At 37.9% G+C, this 16,512-nt stretch overlaps 1 protein-coding gene across 1 annotated transcript in view; it reads right to left on the bottom strand.

Moving 5' to 3' along the window:
• The window catches only part of SLC9B1 (solute carrier family 9 member B1), a 141,349-nt gene that overhangs the window by 38,830 nt on the left and 86,007 nt on the right, over nucleotides 1-16,512 (bottom strand). The window contains exons 5-6 of the mRNA XM_032261593.1: nucleotides 3,371-3,541; nucleotides 763-905 (exon numbers count right to left, since the gene is read on the bottom strand). Coding sequence (XP_032117484.1) covers nucleotides 763-905; nucleotides 3,371-3,541 — 314 coding nt within the window. The remainder of the gene's footprint in view (nucleotides 1-762; nucleotides 906-3,370; nucleotides 3,542-16,512) is intronic.

Genomic DNA, 16,512 nt, shown 5'->3' with positions numbered 1-16,512 from the left:
ATCATATTGATGAATAGTCATCTTCTTAAAGATGGGATTTATGATCCCTAGATTGTAATATTTTAAGAAATACTTTAAAAGATTAGATTTTACAATAATGCAAAGATAATCGGAAACATAATTCTGTGGAGAAAATGTCATGAAAAAAAAAATCACTGAAATCCTTACTTTCCCTAAAAAAAGAAAAAGACTTCTATAAGATTTTTCTTGTCCTATGTTAAATGAAAAGTACATAGTTCTCCATAGAAGAGCTTCCCAAATAATATAGTGGCTACCTAAGAGACATTTATCTCTGTGCAAATGATTAAAGGAGGTCTCTAATAAAGACTTTATGACACAGTCAGTTCAGTTCTCTTCATATCAGTGATAATGTTGGCTAAAAATAGAACTTAAAGTGCCATTATTTCTACAGTCTTTTTCTCCTTTATTTCTTTTTTTTTTTGGAGATGGAGTCTCTCACTCTGTCATCCAGGCTGGAGTGCAGTACCACTATCTTAGCTCACTGCAACCTCTGTCACCCAGGTCCAAGCAATTCTTTTGCCTCAGCCTCCCAAGTAGCTGAGATTACAGGTGCATGCCACCACACCTAGCTAATTTTTGTAGATTATAGGCAGGAGCCACCTCGCCCTTCCTTTTTTCTTTATCTTAGGTTTGTTTACAGACTCCACTTGGAACAGGTAAATAAAATTTTTGTCTCTTTTTCTTTCCCACTATCTTCAAAATTTTGAAATAAGCTTACTCAATTTACAATTGTAAATCTACCTGTGGATCAAGTCCAAGCCCAGCTCGTATTAGAATAACAGTAAGGGCAATGTTTCTTAAAACTGAAGACAATGTGCTATCGACATGGACATGTTTACTGATGAATGGAACATTCCTAATTATAAAACCAGCCAGCAACATCCCTTAAAAGAAAGAAAATAAAGATACATGATTCAGTTCATTTTTCTGAGAAAGAAAACAGAAATGTTTAATTTTTCCCTAATACACTATGTCTCTCATTATTTTCGTAAAGGGCAGGTTACAAGCAAGTAGAGAATGCGGCATGAATAAAGGAATGGCAATAAGAAACAATACATCTAAACGGGGTTCCACAAGTAATTTAGTGTTGGTGGAACATACAGGGCAAGGAAAGGAGGGAGGAGAATGAACTTGAAGGGCCAGATCATGGAAAGGTATCCCCCAGCTTTGGCAAAATAAGGCATCATGGGAAGGTTTTAGGCAGAAAGTAACACAATGAGTGTTGTGTTTTTTTTTATGTGAGGAACTTGGTGAATTAGTTAGGGATAAAACTGGAAACAGAGATTAATTTGAAGACTCTGTCACAGTCCATGCAAAAGTTGGCAACAAATAGCCTAAGCCAGAGCAAAAGAGAAAGTCTGGAGAGGAGAAAAATGAATCTGTAAATACTTAGAAGCTGCTGCAAGAAAACTGTGGATACAGAAAGGACAGCAGAGATAAGATGTATAGATTATCTCTACTGACAGTGTACTGAATATATATTTATTTTTTGGGACATGGTCTCATTCTGGTGCCCAAGTTGGAGTGCAGTGATGCAAACATGGCTCACTGCAGGCTTAACCTTCTGAGCTCAAGTTATCCTCTTGCCTTAGCCTCCTGAGTAGCTAAGACCCAGAAACATTTTTAAGTTTTTGTAAAGACAAGTTCTGCTATGTTGCTCAGGCTGGTTTTGAACTCCTGGGCTCAGGCGATCCTCCTGCCTTGGCCTCCCAAAGGGCTAAGATTATGGGCATGAGCCACTGTGCCTGGCCTACTGTATATTTACATATGTTTGAATACAGTAAGTTCTCACTTAACATCATTTATAGGTTATTGGAAATGGCAACTTTGAGTAAAATGATGTAAAACAAAACTAATTTTATCATAGGCTAATTGATACAAACAAGAGTCAATTTCCTATAGCATATTTCTGGTCACAAAACATCACAAAACTTCTAAATACAGATCCAAAACACTTCTAGTACTAAGCAATGAAATAAATGTGAGCTCTATATACATTTTAGAAAGATTTAAAAAAATAAGTAAGATAATTACTTACCTGATTTTTGGTGAATCCATGAATGATCGTGGTTATAGTGGTAACAGTTAACATCAAAGAATAAATCTTTACAAAGTGAAAATAGTAAGGAGCACCTCCTCCCATCATGCAGTTCAAAAACAATCACAAACATTGTAGGCTGGCAGACAGCTTTCATATCACATTGTTTATTGTCATGCATTTGTATTGTAGTTATTCCTTTATTCATTATACAATCCACTTATTCTAGTTCAGGTTGACAGGTGACTGAAACTTATTCCAAGAAATCAAGGAAGAGGAATTCCTCCCTAACACAGTCTATGAATCCAGTATTACCATTACATCAAAATCAGGCAAAGCCACACACACACACACACACACACACACACACACACACACACACATACACACACACAACTTTCCAATATCCCTCATGAACATAGATGCAAAAATTCTCAACTAGCAAACTGAATTCAGCAGTACATTAAAAAGATAATACATTGCAGTTAAATGAGTTTAACTCCAGAAATACAAGGATGGTTCAACATATGAATCATTCTACCATAAAGACACATATATGCATACGTTCATTGTACCACTACTCATAATAACAAAGACATGGAATCAACCTAAATGACTAAATAAAGAAAACATGGTACACATACACCATGGAATACCATGCAGTCTTAAAAAAGAATAACATCAGGTCCTTTGCAGCAACATGGATAGAGCTGAAGACCATTATCCTAAGTGAAATAACTCAGAAATAGAAAAATTCAATATCACATGTTCTCACATGGAAGTGGGAGCTAAACAATGGGTACACATGGATATAAAGATGGAAATAATACACACTGGGGAGTCCAACAGGAGGGAGGGTTGAAAGGTTAAGGCTGAAAAATTACCTATTGGGTACAGTAGTCACTATTTGGTGATGGGTTCACTAGAGTCCAAACCTTACCATTATGCAATATATCCATGTACCAAACCTGCATATGTACGCTGTGAATCTAAAAATTTTTAAAATTCTGTTAAACAATATAGCAACAGGAATAACATATTAAAGATATTAAGTTTATTTTAAAAATAAATTTTGGATAAAACCTGTGTGTGTATATATGTAGACAGAGAGAGAAATAAATACATCTATAAAGGAGCTGCACACACACACACACACACACACACACATACACACAGTAAATACATATATGAGGAAACTATATAAAACATTTTACATTGAAATATTTCTGAATTATATCTAATTTAACTAGAAAATTTTCAAAATTTGCATATATTCAATAATAAAGAAAAGAGAGCTAATTATATACTTACCAAGAAGAGGTGGAAGTGGAGGCACTAAAGGTATTCTAATGAGTTCTAAAAATTTTCCCCCAATAATGGCGCTATAAAAAATAATTAACAATCCAAACAAATTTCCACCAGGGAGAGCTTCAGAGCCTAAGATTGACCAGGTCATACACCAAATCGTAATGAGTATAACTCCTGAAATACAAAAAAGACTACAGCTATATATCTACATGACATAGATGTATACAAGGGATCAATTCTCTTTTATCATATATACTAATAGCCAGTTCTATAAAATGATACATGGTGTAGACCAACATTGCTTACCAATTTGGTGAAAGAGATATCTGCTTAACATATATTCCAAATAACCTGTCAATTTATGAGACAGGTTTTAAACAAAGTGTGTTTATTTTAAAAAGAAATGATAGACCATTTAAGAAGAAATGATACATATATTTAAGGAGAAATGATACATATATTCCAAATAACCTATCAATTTATGAGATAGGTTTTAAATAAAGTGTTTTCATTTTAAAAAATATTTAAAACCTATATGTGGGCCAGGTGCAGTGGCTCATGCCTTTAATCCCAGCACTTTGGGAGGCCGAGGTGGGAGTATCACCTGAGGTCAGGAGTTTGAAACCAGCCTGGCCAACATAGTGAAATCCCGTCTCTTCTAAAAATACAAAAATAAACCAGGTGTGGTGGTGCATGCTTGTAATCCCAGCTACTTGGGAGGCTGAGGCAGGAGAATCACTTGAACCTGGGAGGCAGAGGTTGCAGTGAGCCAAGATCATGCCACTGCACTCCAGCCTGGGCAACAAAGTAAGACTCAGTCTCAAAAATAAATAAATAAATAAAAATAAAACTTATATATGAACTCTTGAAAATGCTAACCATTATAATATATGACAGTTAAAAACATCATGCCAATATGATGAGATTTACTTCATTTTATATTTCAAGATAGCTTTTCCATCAGGATGGAAAATAAGAGGATGACTGGCTGTGATAAGAATTCACAATCTTATTGAAGATTACAGTGTCAGGGTGCCAAATCATTTAACAGGAACATACTAAATCTTTGTATTGAAAGGATAAGTCGATTGATATTTGACATAAATGTATTAGAGGAGGTAATGGCTGGAATAAATGAACTGAGATGGGAATAAATATAAAGTATCTTAGATCATGTGTAGGAAGTAGAAGTAGATAAGATTCGTAGGTATAAGTTATTAGATATCTTGCTTCTGGCAACTAGGTGCTACTCACAGGAATCCATAGGTTTCTGTAAAGGACAGACAATAACATGTTAAATTTCCATATGCCAATTAAATGGCTACCTTTATTTCTTATGAATCCTAATTGCTAATGCTTTTAATGTTCTTAAAACAGCTTACAAGCATTTTTTAGCTATGATCCCTTTTTGGCTTTATAGAAATTGCCAGAGTGAAAGAGGATTTTCACTCACTCCAGGCAGAAAGTTAGAACAAAGTTTCTTTCTCCCTCTCCTCTGATTATTGTCATCCTGCAAAACTGGAAGCCTTGGAAGGCTAAACTCTTGCTAAAAGAATGAACCAGTCCAGGCGTGTTGGCTCACTCTTGTAATCCCAGAACTTTGGGAGGCTGAAGTGGGTGGATCATCTAACGTCAGGGGTTCCAGACAAGCCTGCAACATGGCAAAACCGTGTCTCTACTAAAAATACAAAAAAATTAGCCAGGTGTGGTAGAACATGCTTGTAATCCCAGCTCCTTGGGAGGCTGAGGCAGGAGAATCACTTGAATCCAGGAGGTGGAGGTTGCAGTGATCCAAGATGGCACTACTGCACTCTAGCCTGGGCAGCAAGAGTGAAACTCTGTCAAAAAAAAAAAAAAAAAAAAGTATGAACCAGAAAATGTCATCCTACTGACAAACTGAGAAGACAAAGCAGTTTGCCTTAGCTGGTCTCTGGGTGGCAAAGTCTTTTTTAAGAATTTATATGTAAAACTGGCTTCATCCAACTTGTGTTTAGGGCTTAAATTTACATTATGTGCACAGGTTAGGGATCCCAAAGTCCTAAACCTACCATAAAAGTGTCCCTGCATAGAAGTATCCCTAGAACACTTAGTAGATGCTAATTCAATAATCTATAATAGACACTCCTGATCCCAGACTGCATAAAGTCTCAAAGGTAAAGCCAAGTGAATCTGAACTTAAAATAAGAAGAAATCTTCCATGAGCAAAAATTAACAGATACAACAAAGAATGGGATTAGATGTCTAAAAACCTCAGCTAATAAAACCGCTAGATAGACACTATAAAATACATATTTTCAAAGGGATGAGAGACAATTTTTAAAAATTGGAGACATGAGAAGAACATATTACTTGAAAGTATTGTAAAATAATTAAATATAACCCATAAGAAAGAAACTTTAAAGCTTACTGAACTAAACAAACCCACTAAGTACCCCAAATAGCAGTGTACACATGGCTGAAGAGAGAAACATAGCAAAGTAAATAGAAATTACTTCAGAGTATAGCATAAAAAAAATGGAAAATGAGAGATTTAGATTATGAAAAAGATCTAAAACACAACTAATATTAGTTTCAGAAACATAATTGAAAGAATGAAGAAGACATAATATCTGAGAAGAAAACTGGCTTCAAATTTTACAGAATTAATTATGGCTTTTACTGATTTGGACACAGGAAGTCAAATGAGTTCTGATTAGGATTAAGTAAGAATAGATAATTAGATAAAATGTTGAGAAACTACAGACTACCAAAGACAAAAATAAAATCTTAAACGTTTAGTCTAGATGGAGAAAGACAGATTAATCATAATGAATAAACAATAGAGCAGATTCTCAAATCTTAATAGCAACAATAGAAGATGGAAGATAATTCAAGTCTTCAAAGTACAGAGATAAAAAAATCTATTCAATGTGGAATTCTGTAGCCAGCTAACTGTCACTCAAACTAAAGACAAATGAAATATATTGTCAAACAAGTACATTTAAGAACACATGCCATTTTTTTACTGGGGAAAAAATCTGCTGAAAGATATGCTTTAGAAATATGACATAGAACCAAAACAGAAGGAACAATGTGCAAAGAAATTGGTAAAATGTAAGTTAGTTTAAACAAGTATTGGTTGTGTAACACATTACTAATGAAAATAGTTAATCAGAGGATACAAAGATAAGATTGGGAGGTGACATGAGGAATAAAGATAAGGTTGGGGGATGACATAGGTTGGCGATTTATTTCCACACCAAAACTCCCTCCTAAAGTTGCACAAAATACCAAAAAACAATCATTTCAGGACCCTGAAGACACATCAAAGGCAGTTATCAAATTAAGAAGCATTTATTCTTGAAAAAGTGTTAGGGTTTTGGGTAGGATTGGTAAAAGTCTGAGCCTTTCCTGACTGGGGTTGCTCCCTGATATGGTTTGGCTCTGGGTCCCCACCCAAGTCTCATCCTGAACTGTACTCCTAAAATTCCTATGTATTGTGGGAGGAACCTGTTGGGAGATAATTGAATCATGAAGGTGGTTTTCCTGCATACTGTTCTCATGGTACAGGTATTGATCGACTTACGACCTATGCAACTTATGACCATTTGACTTTATGACCACAATCGCTAGCCACGACTGCTCTGCTATAGATTTTTGGAAACACTACAACATTTTGATGTGTATCAAGAATATTGCTACCGCCTGGGAGGCTGCGATGACAAAGTACATGAACGGCATCTGGAAAAATTGTGTTAAGCGCTATGTTAATGATTTTGATGGATTTGACAGTGAACATGAACTTGAAACGATTTGGGAAGAAATAGTAAAGCTCGTTAAAGACCTTTCTTTGGAGTGTGAAATGGAAGATGTCGAAGAGTTGCTAGACAAAGAATCTGGAGAAATTACAAATGAAGAGCTAATCAAACTGGAAGAAGAAAGAGTGGCAGAAGAAGAAAGAAGAGAAGCAGAGAAAGAAGAGGAGGAGCCAGAAAGAAAGTTCATCACTAAGGGATTATCAGACGATTTATCTTTACTGAATAAACTTCTTATACATTTTGAAGCAATGGACCCAAACATCGAACGATTTGCAAGGATTGAACGGATGGCGCACGATGTGTTTCATCCACATTGTGAAATTTATGAAGAAAAAAAGAAACATACAATTCAGACAAAGCTCACCATGTTTATGAAAAAAACAACTCTGAACCCCAACTGCTGCCTCAGATGACGACATCAACGATCTGCAGCCAAACACCAGTGGCCAATAAAATGTTTCGTACATGTTTATATACTTTGATATGTTTTGCAATTGGGAAAATGTTTCCTATGGTATTTTTTACACCTGTATTTTGTATTTTTGTATGTTTTGCAAATATTAAACCAGTTGTACTGGTAATGCAGTGTTTTACTTAAACCTGATGAATGTAAAAATAAGAAACAAAATGGTGTAGAGATGATACAAATAGCACAAAATGAACAAAGAAAATTATAATATATAACAATAATGAAAGAAACTTATAAAATATGACTTAAAGATTTTTATAACATCATTTCACAGTACTGTACATATAGCCTTCTCAACTTACAACCAAATTGTGTTACGACCGGTCTGTCAGAACCAATCGTGGTCGTAAGTCAAGCACTAGCTGTAGTGATTAAGTCTTACGAGATCTGATCACTTTATCAGGGCTTTTCACTTTTGAATATTCCTCATTTTCTCTTACCACTGCCATGTAAGAAGTGCCTTTCACCTTCTGCCATGATTCTGAGGCCTCCCCAGCCATCTGGAACTGTAAGTCCAATTAAACCTCTTTTTCTTCCCAGCCTTGGGTATGTCCTTATCAGCAGCATGAAAACAGACTAATACACTCCCATCCCTCTTCTCATTCCCAAGCTCACTTGGGAAAAACTAGCTTTACCAGTATGAAGCGAGATGTAAAAACCAGCAACTTTCCTGTTAAGTCTGGGGGCAGGGGTGGATTTGGTATGGAGCAGAGGGAAGAAATCAGTGGTTTTGGCAGTTAAATATAGCAGAGTGGTTCAGGAAAGAACAGAGAGAATTGCAGGTTTGCTATTCTGAGGTTGCAGTCTTAGTTAAGGCAAGTGGAAGACAAGACAAAAATTTAAATGAGATATCCTGTGGGTCAGTAGGTGCAGCAAACCACCATGGCACATGTATATCTATGTAACAAACCTGCACATTCTGTACATGTATCCTGGAACTCAAAGTAAAATTAGAAAAAAAAAATAGACCCACATGCAAGTCTAGAGTTTCCCAATTACAAGTTCCTATTCTTTCACTGAGAAAAGTAGCTCACTGTGCTTAAACTATTTATGCCAACAATGTGGTTTACTCTGAACAGCTGTTTTCCTTCTGGGAGTCTGGAATTCTGCTACATGTGAATGAGAGTAACCTCTGAAAAATTCTTAGTGCTAAGTTTCTAATGAGACTCTGGTACTGGTAGATGACATTGCACATGTGCTGTCAAAATTTCATGCTAAGGAAGATAAACACATCCTTGTAACTCCACAGGAGAGGACTCTGGGAAGCTTGTGCCTGGTTTCCTCCAGACTTTACCACATACACCTTTTTTCCTTTGGTAATTTTGCTTTGCATCCTTTCACTATAATAAGTTAAAAACCTGATTACTAAAACAACAACAACAACAACAACAACAACAAAAGAGAGCTCCTAGAAAGGACAGAGTCATAGAAAGTTTGAGATAAGTTCTCTGTACATATATGGCCAATTGGAGAGAGTATGACAAAAAGTAAAAATGAAGTGAGACTTGAGTATTAGTTGCAACTTTAAATGCATTTACCCATCCACCCACCCACACATTACTTGGCAGGGAATGGAAGCCTTACTAGCTTTAACACAATGTCTCTCCAAAATCAAGCTATGCAACAGACACAAAGGAAATCCCTAAAAAGATAGGCTAAAACAACAATAACAACAACACAAAATAAAAGATATCAATGTTGAAAACCGTTGGGCAAAAAGATTATACAGTATAAGTATCGGCCAATTACCAAAACAATAACAATGACAAAACCACTCAAAAATAAAAACCAAATTCAGATCTGCTATAACGTGTAACTAAAGTGTTTAGTTTTCAGTGAAAAATTACTAGACATGTAAGGAAAGGGGAAAATATGGCTCATCCTCTGGAAAGAAAACAGTGAATAGAAAGTGTCTGAATTCAGATATTGGATTTAAAAAGTTTTCAAAGTATATATTAAAATATGTTCAAATTAAAAATATGACAACAATGTGCTGTCTAATAGAGAATATGAATAAGAAGAGAGAATATATTTAAAAATAGAAATCTGTAATTGAAAGTACAACAATTAAAATGAAAAAATCACTAGAGAGGTTCAATAGCATATTTGAGCTTACGAAAGAAATTATCAGTGAACTTGAAGATAGACCAAAAGAGGTTAAACAATTTGAAGAATAAAAAGAAAAAAGAATGAAGGATAGTAAACAGATTCTTACAAACTTATGGGATACCATCAAGTGACTAACATATGCATAATTTAGATTGTAAAGTAGATTGTAAACAGTGAAGATGATTATTATGATCCCCAAAGGTACTTGGGAAGCTGAGATAGAGATATTGCTTGAGACTAGGAGTTTGAGACCAGCACAAGCAACACAATGAGACTCTGTTGATATAGTTTGCATATGTATCCCCGCCCAAATCTCATGTTGAATTGTAATTCCAATGTTGGAAGTGGGTCCTGCTGGGAGGTGAATGGATCGGGGGGCAGATTTCTCATGAATGGTCAGTACCATCCTCTTGGTGCTGTCTTTGCAACAGTGAGTAAGTTCTTGCAAGATCTTGTTATTTAAAAGTGTGTGGCACCACTACTTGCTCTTTTACTCCTGCTTTTGCTATGTGAGGTGCCTGCTCCCCCTTTGCCTTCTGCCACAATTGTAAGCTTCCTGAAGCCTTCCAAGAAGCAGATGCCTTTATGCTTCCTGCACAGCCTGCAGAACTGTGAGCCAATTAAACCTCTTTTCTTATAAATTATTGAGCCTCAGGTATTTAAAAGCAATGCAAGGATGGACTAATACACCTGTCTCTAAAAAAATTAAAACAAAATTACCAGGTGTGATGGCACATGCCTGTAGTCCCAGCTACTTGGCAGGCAAAGGTGGGATGACTGATTGAGCCCAGGAGTTTGAGGCTGCAATAGGCCACGATCATGCCACTGTCTCTTAAACAATAAGCCCCAGAGGAGATGGATCCCAGATGGCCAATTAGGAGCAGCTCAGGATTGCGGCTCATAGTGAAAGTGCAGAGGGTGAGTGGACACCGCATTTCCAGATGGATTTTTATTGCCCACAGACCAGGAGATTCCCAGGTGGAGGAGCTCCACAGTTTGCCAGCGGGGCTGTGTTGGCTGGCGCGGCTGTGTTAGCCAGTGCAGCTGTTTTGGCCTGTGCCACGGTTCAGTGGTTCTCCATACAAAATACAAGGGTCCAGGCACCATTTTAGCTGGCAATTGGAGCTCCTTGGAGACAGAGTCACCCATTCAACAGATATAAAAAGGGACTGAAACAGGGAGCCAGGCCAGGAGATTCCTGGGCAAAAAAAACACCACGAATGCCAGCGTGGCTGTTTCAGCCAGCGCAGTGGGGTGCTGCATGGGAAATCACACAGATCCTGGTGCCTTTTCAAAAAGGGAACGGCAGGGACAGGGAAAAAAAGTAAAAACAAAAAAAAAAAAAAAAAAAAAAAAAAAAAGGGCTCTGAGGCAGGGAGCCAGGTGATCAGGCTCAGCTGGTCCCACCACCACATACACACAAAAAACAGCAATCTGAAATGCTCTGGATTCACAGTTTCACAGCAAGCACAGCTGAACCTGGGACAGTCCAGCTCTGTGGGGGAGGGGCGTCCGCCATTACCGAGGCAGTCCACCACTATGGAGGTAGTCCACCATTGCTGAGGCAGCCCACCATTGCCGAGGCAGCCTGCCATTACAGAGAGAGTCCGCCATTACAGAGGTGGGCTGCCATTGCCGAGGCAATTCTAACTATACCTGTATAAACAGGACTGCAGGGAAGCTCACACAGCAGCTGGGCGGAGCCCACAGCAGCTCAGCAAAGCCTCCGTGGCAGACAGTGACAAGGCTGCCTCCTTGCTGGGCAGTGTATCCCTGAAAAAAAGGCAGCAGCACAACAGAAACTCATAATTAAAGCCCTAACTCACTGGGACAGAGCACCTGGGGGAAAAAAAAGGGAGGTTTATGAGTTCTGCTGCAGCACACTTAAATGTACCTGCCCAGTAGCTCCTAATGAACAATGGAGCTCACAGCTCAGCACCTGAGCTCCTATAAAGGACATACTGTCTCCTCAAGCAGCTCCCTGACCGCCATATATCCAAAGAGTCACCTCATAAAAGAGAGCTCAGACTGACATCTTGTGGGTATCCTTCTGGGACAAAGATAGCAGGAGAAGAACCTGGCAGCAACCCTTACCATTCTGCAGCCACAGCAGGTGATCCCCAGGCAAGCAGGGCCTGGAGTAGACCTCAGCACTCCTAATTTAGAGGGGCCTGACTCTTAGAAGGAAAACTAAGAAAGAGAGAAATAACTTCATTATCAACAAACTGGATGTCTACTCAGACCCAATCTGAAAGTCAACAACTACAAAGATCACAGGTGGATAAATCCACAAAGACGGGAAGAAATCAGCGCAAAAAGGATGAAAACGCCTGAAACTAGAATGCCTCTCCTCCTACAAGGGATCACAACTCCTCACCAGCAAGGGAACAAGGCTGGATGGAGAATGAGTGTGATGAATTGACAGAATCAGGCTTCAGAAAGTGGGTAAGAAGCTTCTCAGAGCTAAAAGAACATGTTCTAACTCAATGCAATAAACTAAGAACCTTGAAAATAGACCTGACGAAATGCTAACAAGAATGGACAACTTAGAGAGGAATATAAGGGATTAGATGGAGCTGAAAAACACGAGAACTTCGCAAAGCATACACAAGTTTCAACAGCCGCATTGACCAAGCAGAAGAGAGGATATCGGAGGTTGAAGATCAACTCAATGAAATAAAATTAGAAGGCAAGATTAGAGAAAAAGGGGTAAAAAGGAATGAGCAAAGTCTCCAAGAAATATGGGACTATGTGAAAAGACCTAATCTACGTTTGATAGGTATACCTGAATGTGTTGGAGAGAACGAATCCAAGCTGGAAAACACTCTTCAGGATATTATCCAGGAAAACTTCCCCAACCTAGCAAGGCAAGCCAATATTCAAGTCCAGGAAACACAGAGAACACCACAAAGATATTCCTCATGAAGAGCAACCCCAAGGCACATAATCGTCAGATTCCCCAGGGTTGAAATGAAGGAGAAAATGCTAAGGGCAGCCAGAGAGAAAGGTCGGGTTACCCACAAAGGGAAGCCCATTAGACTCAAAGAAGATCTCTCAGCAGAAACCCTACAAGCCAGAAGAGAGTGGGGGCCAATACTCAACATCCTTAAAGAAAAGAATTTTCAACCCAGAATCTCCTATCCAGCCAAACTAAGCTTCTTAAGTGAAGGAAAAATAAAATCCTTTGCCAACAAGCAAGTACTCAGAGATTTCCTCAGCACCAGGCCTGCTTTACAAGAGCTCCTGAAAGAGGCACTAAATACAGAAAGGAAAAACCAGTAACAGCCACTCCAAAAACATACCAAATGATAAAGAGCATCAACACAGTGAAGACGCTGCATCACTGATGGGTAAAATAGCCAGCTAGCATCAAAATGGCAGTATCAAATTCACTCATAACAATATTAACCCTAAATGTAAATGGGCTAAAGGCCTCAATCAAAAGACACAGACTGGGAAATTGGATAAAAAGCCAAAACCCATCAGTGTGCCGTATCCAGCAAACCCATCTCACATGCAAGGATACACAAAGGCTCAAAATAAAGGGATGGAGGAAGATTTACCAAGCAAATGGAAAGAAAAAAAAAAAGCAGGAGTTTCAATTCCTGTCTCTGATAAAATAGACGTTAACCAACAAAGATCAAAAGAGACAAAGAAGGACAATATATAATGGTAAAATGATCAATGCAACAAGAAGAGCTAATGATTCTAAATATATATGCACCCAATACAGGAGCACCCAGATACATAAGAAAAGTTCTTAATGACTTACAAAGAGACTTAGACTCCCACAAAATAATAGTAGGAGACTTTAACACCCCATTGTCAATAGTAAACAGATCAACCAGACAGAAAATTAACAAGGATATCCAGGATTTGAACTCACACCTGGACCAAGCAAACCTAATAGACATTTACAGAAAACTCCATCCCAAAACCACAGAATATACATTCTTCTCAGCACCGCATCACACCTACTCTAAAATTGGCCACATAATTGGGAGTAAATCACTCCTCAACAAATGTAAAAGAACGGAGATCATAATAAACATTCTCTCAGACCACAGTGCAATCAAGTTAGAACTCAGAATTCAAAAGCTAATCCAGAACCGCACAGCTTCATGGAAACTGAACAACTTGCTATTGAATGCTGACTGGATAAACAATGAAATGAAGGCAGAAATAAAGATGTTCTTCAAAACCAATGAGAATGAAGACACAACAGACTAGAATCTCTGGGATATATTTAAAGCAGCATCTAGAGGAAAATATATAGCAATAAATGCCCATATTAGAAGCAAGGAAATATCTAAAATTGACACCCTATCATCAAAATTGAAAGAGCTGGAAGAGCAAGATCAAAAAAACTCAAAAGCTAGGAGAAGACAAGAAATAACTAAGATCAGAGTAGAACTGAAGGAGATAGAGACATTAAAAAAAACCCTTCAAAAAATTGATACATCCAGGAGCTGGTTTTTCGAAAAGATCAACAAAATAGGTAGACCACTAGGCAGATTAATAAAAAAAGAAGAGAGAATAATCAAATAGGTGAAATAAAATATGATAAAGGGAATATCACCACAGATTCCACAGAAATACAAACCATCAAAGATTATTACAAACAACTTTATGCACATAAACTAGTAAACCTAGAAGAAATGGATAAATTCCTGGACACGTGCACCCTCCCAAGCCTAAGCCAGGAAGAAGTTGAAACGCTGAATAGACCAATAACAAGGTCTGAAGTTGAGGCAGCAATTAAGTGCCTACAACCCCAAAAAAGCTCAGGTCCAGATGGGTTCACAGCCGAATTCTACCAGACATACAAAGAGGAGCTGGTACCATTCCTTCTGAAACTATTCCAAATAATACAAAAAGGGGGAATCCTTCCCAAATCATTTTATGAGACCAAAATCATCTTGATACCAAAACCTGGCAGAGACTCAGCAAGAAAAGAAAACTTCAGGCCAATATCCATGATGAACATAGATGCAAACATCATCAATAAAATACTGGCAAACTGATTGCAATAGCACATCAAAAAGCTTATGCACCATGAACAAGTAGGCTTCATCCCAGGGATGCAAGGCTGGTTCAACATACGCAAGTCTATAAACATAATTCACCAAAGACAAAAACCACATGATTATATCAATTGATGCAGAGAAGGCCTTTGACAAAATTCAACAGCCCTTTATGCTAAAAACCCTCAATAAACTAGGTATTGATGGAACGTATCTCAAAATAATAAAAGGTATTTACGACAAACCAACAGTCAATATCATACTGAATGGGCAAAAACTGGAAGCATTCCTTTTGAAATCTGGCACTAGACAAGGATGCCCTCTCTCACCACTCCTATTCAATATAGTATTGGAAGTTCTAGCCAGAGCAATCAGGCAAGAAAAAGAAATAAAGCGTATTCAAATAGGAAAGGAGGAAGTCAAATTGTCTCTATTTGCAGACAACATGATTGTACATCTAGAAGAACCCATCGTCTCAGCCCAAAATCTCCTGAAACTGATAAGCAACTTCAGCAAAATCTCAGGATACAAAATCAATGTGCAAAAATCACAAGCATTCCTATACACCAATAACAGACTTAAAGAGAGCCAAATCAAGAATGAACTGCCATTCACAATTGCTACAAAGAGAATAAAATACATAGGAATACAACTAACAAGGAACGTAAAGGACCTCTTCAAGGAGAACTACAAACCACTGCTCAGCAAAATAAGAGAGGACACAAACAGATGAGAAACATTCCATGTTCTTGGTTAGGAAGAATCAATATCATGAAAATGGCCATACTGCCCAAAGTAATTTACAGATTCAATGCTATCCCCATCAAGCTACCAATGACCTTCTTCACAGAACTGGGAAAAACACCTTAAACTTCACATGGAACCAAAAGAGAGCCCGCAGAGCCAAGTCAATTCTAAGCAAAAAGAACAAAGTGGGAGGCATCACACTACCAGACTTCAAACTATACTACAAGGCTACAGGAATCAAAACAGCATGGTATTGGTACCAAAACAGATATATAGACCAATGGAACAGAACAGAGGCCTCAGAGGCAACATCACACATCTACTACCAACCGATCTTTGACAACCCTGACAAAAACAAGCAATTGGGAAAGGAGTCCCTGTTTAATAAACGGTGTTGGGAAAACTGGCTAGCCATGTGCAGAAAGCAGAAACTGGACCCTTCCCGACACCTTACACTAAAATTAACTCCAGATATATTAAAGACTTAAACATAAGATGTAACACCATAAAAACCCTAGAAGAAAACCTCGGCAAAACTATTCAGGACGTAGTCATAGGCAAGGACTTCATGACCAAAACACCAAAAGCATTGGTAACAAAAGCCAAAATAGACAAATGGGACCTAATCAAACTCCACAGGTTCTGCACAGCAAAAGAAACAGTCATTAGAGTGAATTGGCAACCTACAGAATGGGAAAATATTTTTGCAATCCACCCATCTGACAAAGGGCTGATATCTAGAATCTACAAAGAACTAAAAGAGATCTACAAGAAAAAAACAAACAAGCCCATTCAAAAGTGGACAAAGGATATGAACAGACACTTTACAAAAGAAGACATACATGAGGCCAACAAACATATGAAAAAATGCTCATCATCACTTGTCATCAGAGACATGCAAATCAAAACAACATTGAGATACCATCTCATGCCAGTAGGAATGGCAATCAGTAAAAAATTTGAGACAACAGATGCTAGAGAGGATGTGGAGAAATAGGA

This window comes from Sapajus apella, unplaced genomic scaffold (assembly GCF_009761245.1).
Source record: "Sapajus apella isolate SASKATOON/1434 unplaced genomic scaffold, GSC_monkey_1.0 scaffold124, whole genome shotgun sequence".
NCBI lineage: Eukaryota > Metazoa > Chordata > Mammalia > Primates > Cebidae > Sapajus > Sapajus apella.
Note: the sequence above shows the minus strand (reverse complement) of the source record. Positions and strands in the feature narration are given on the sequence as shown.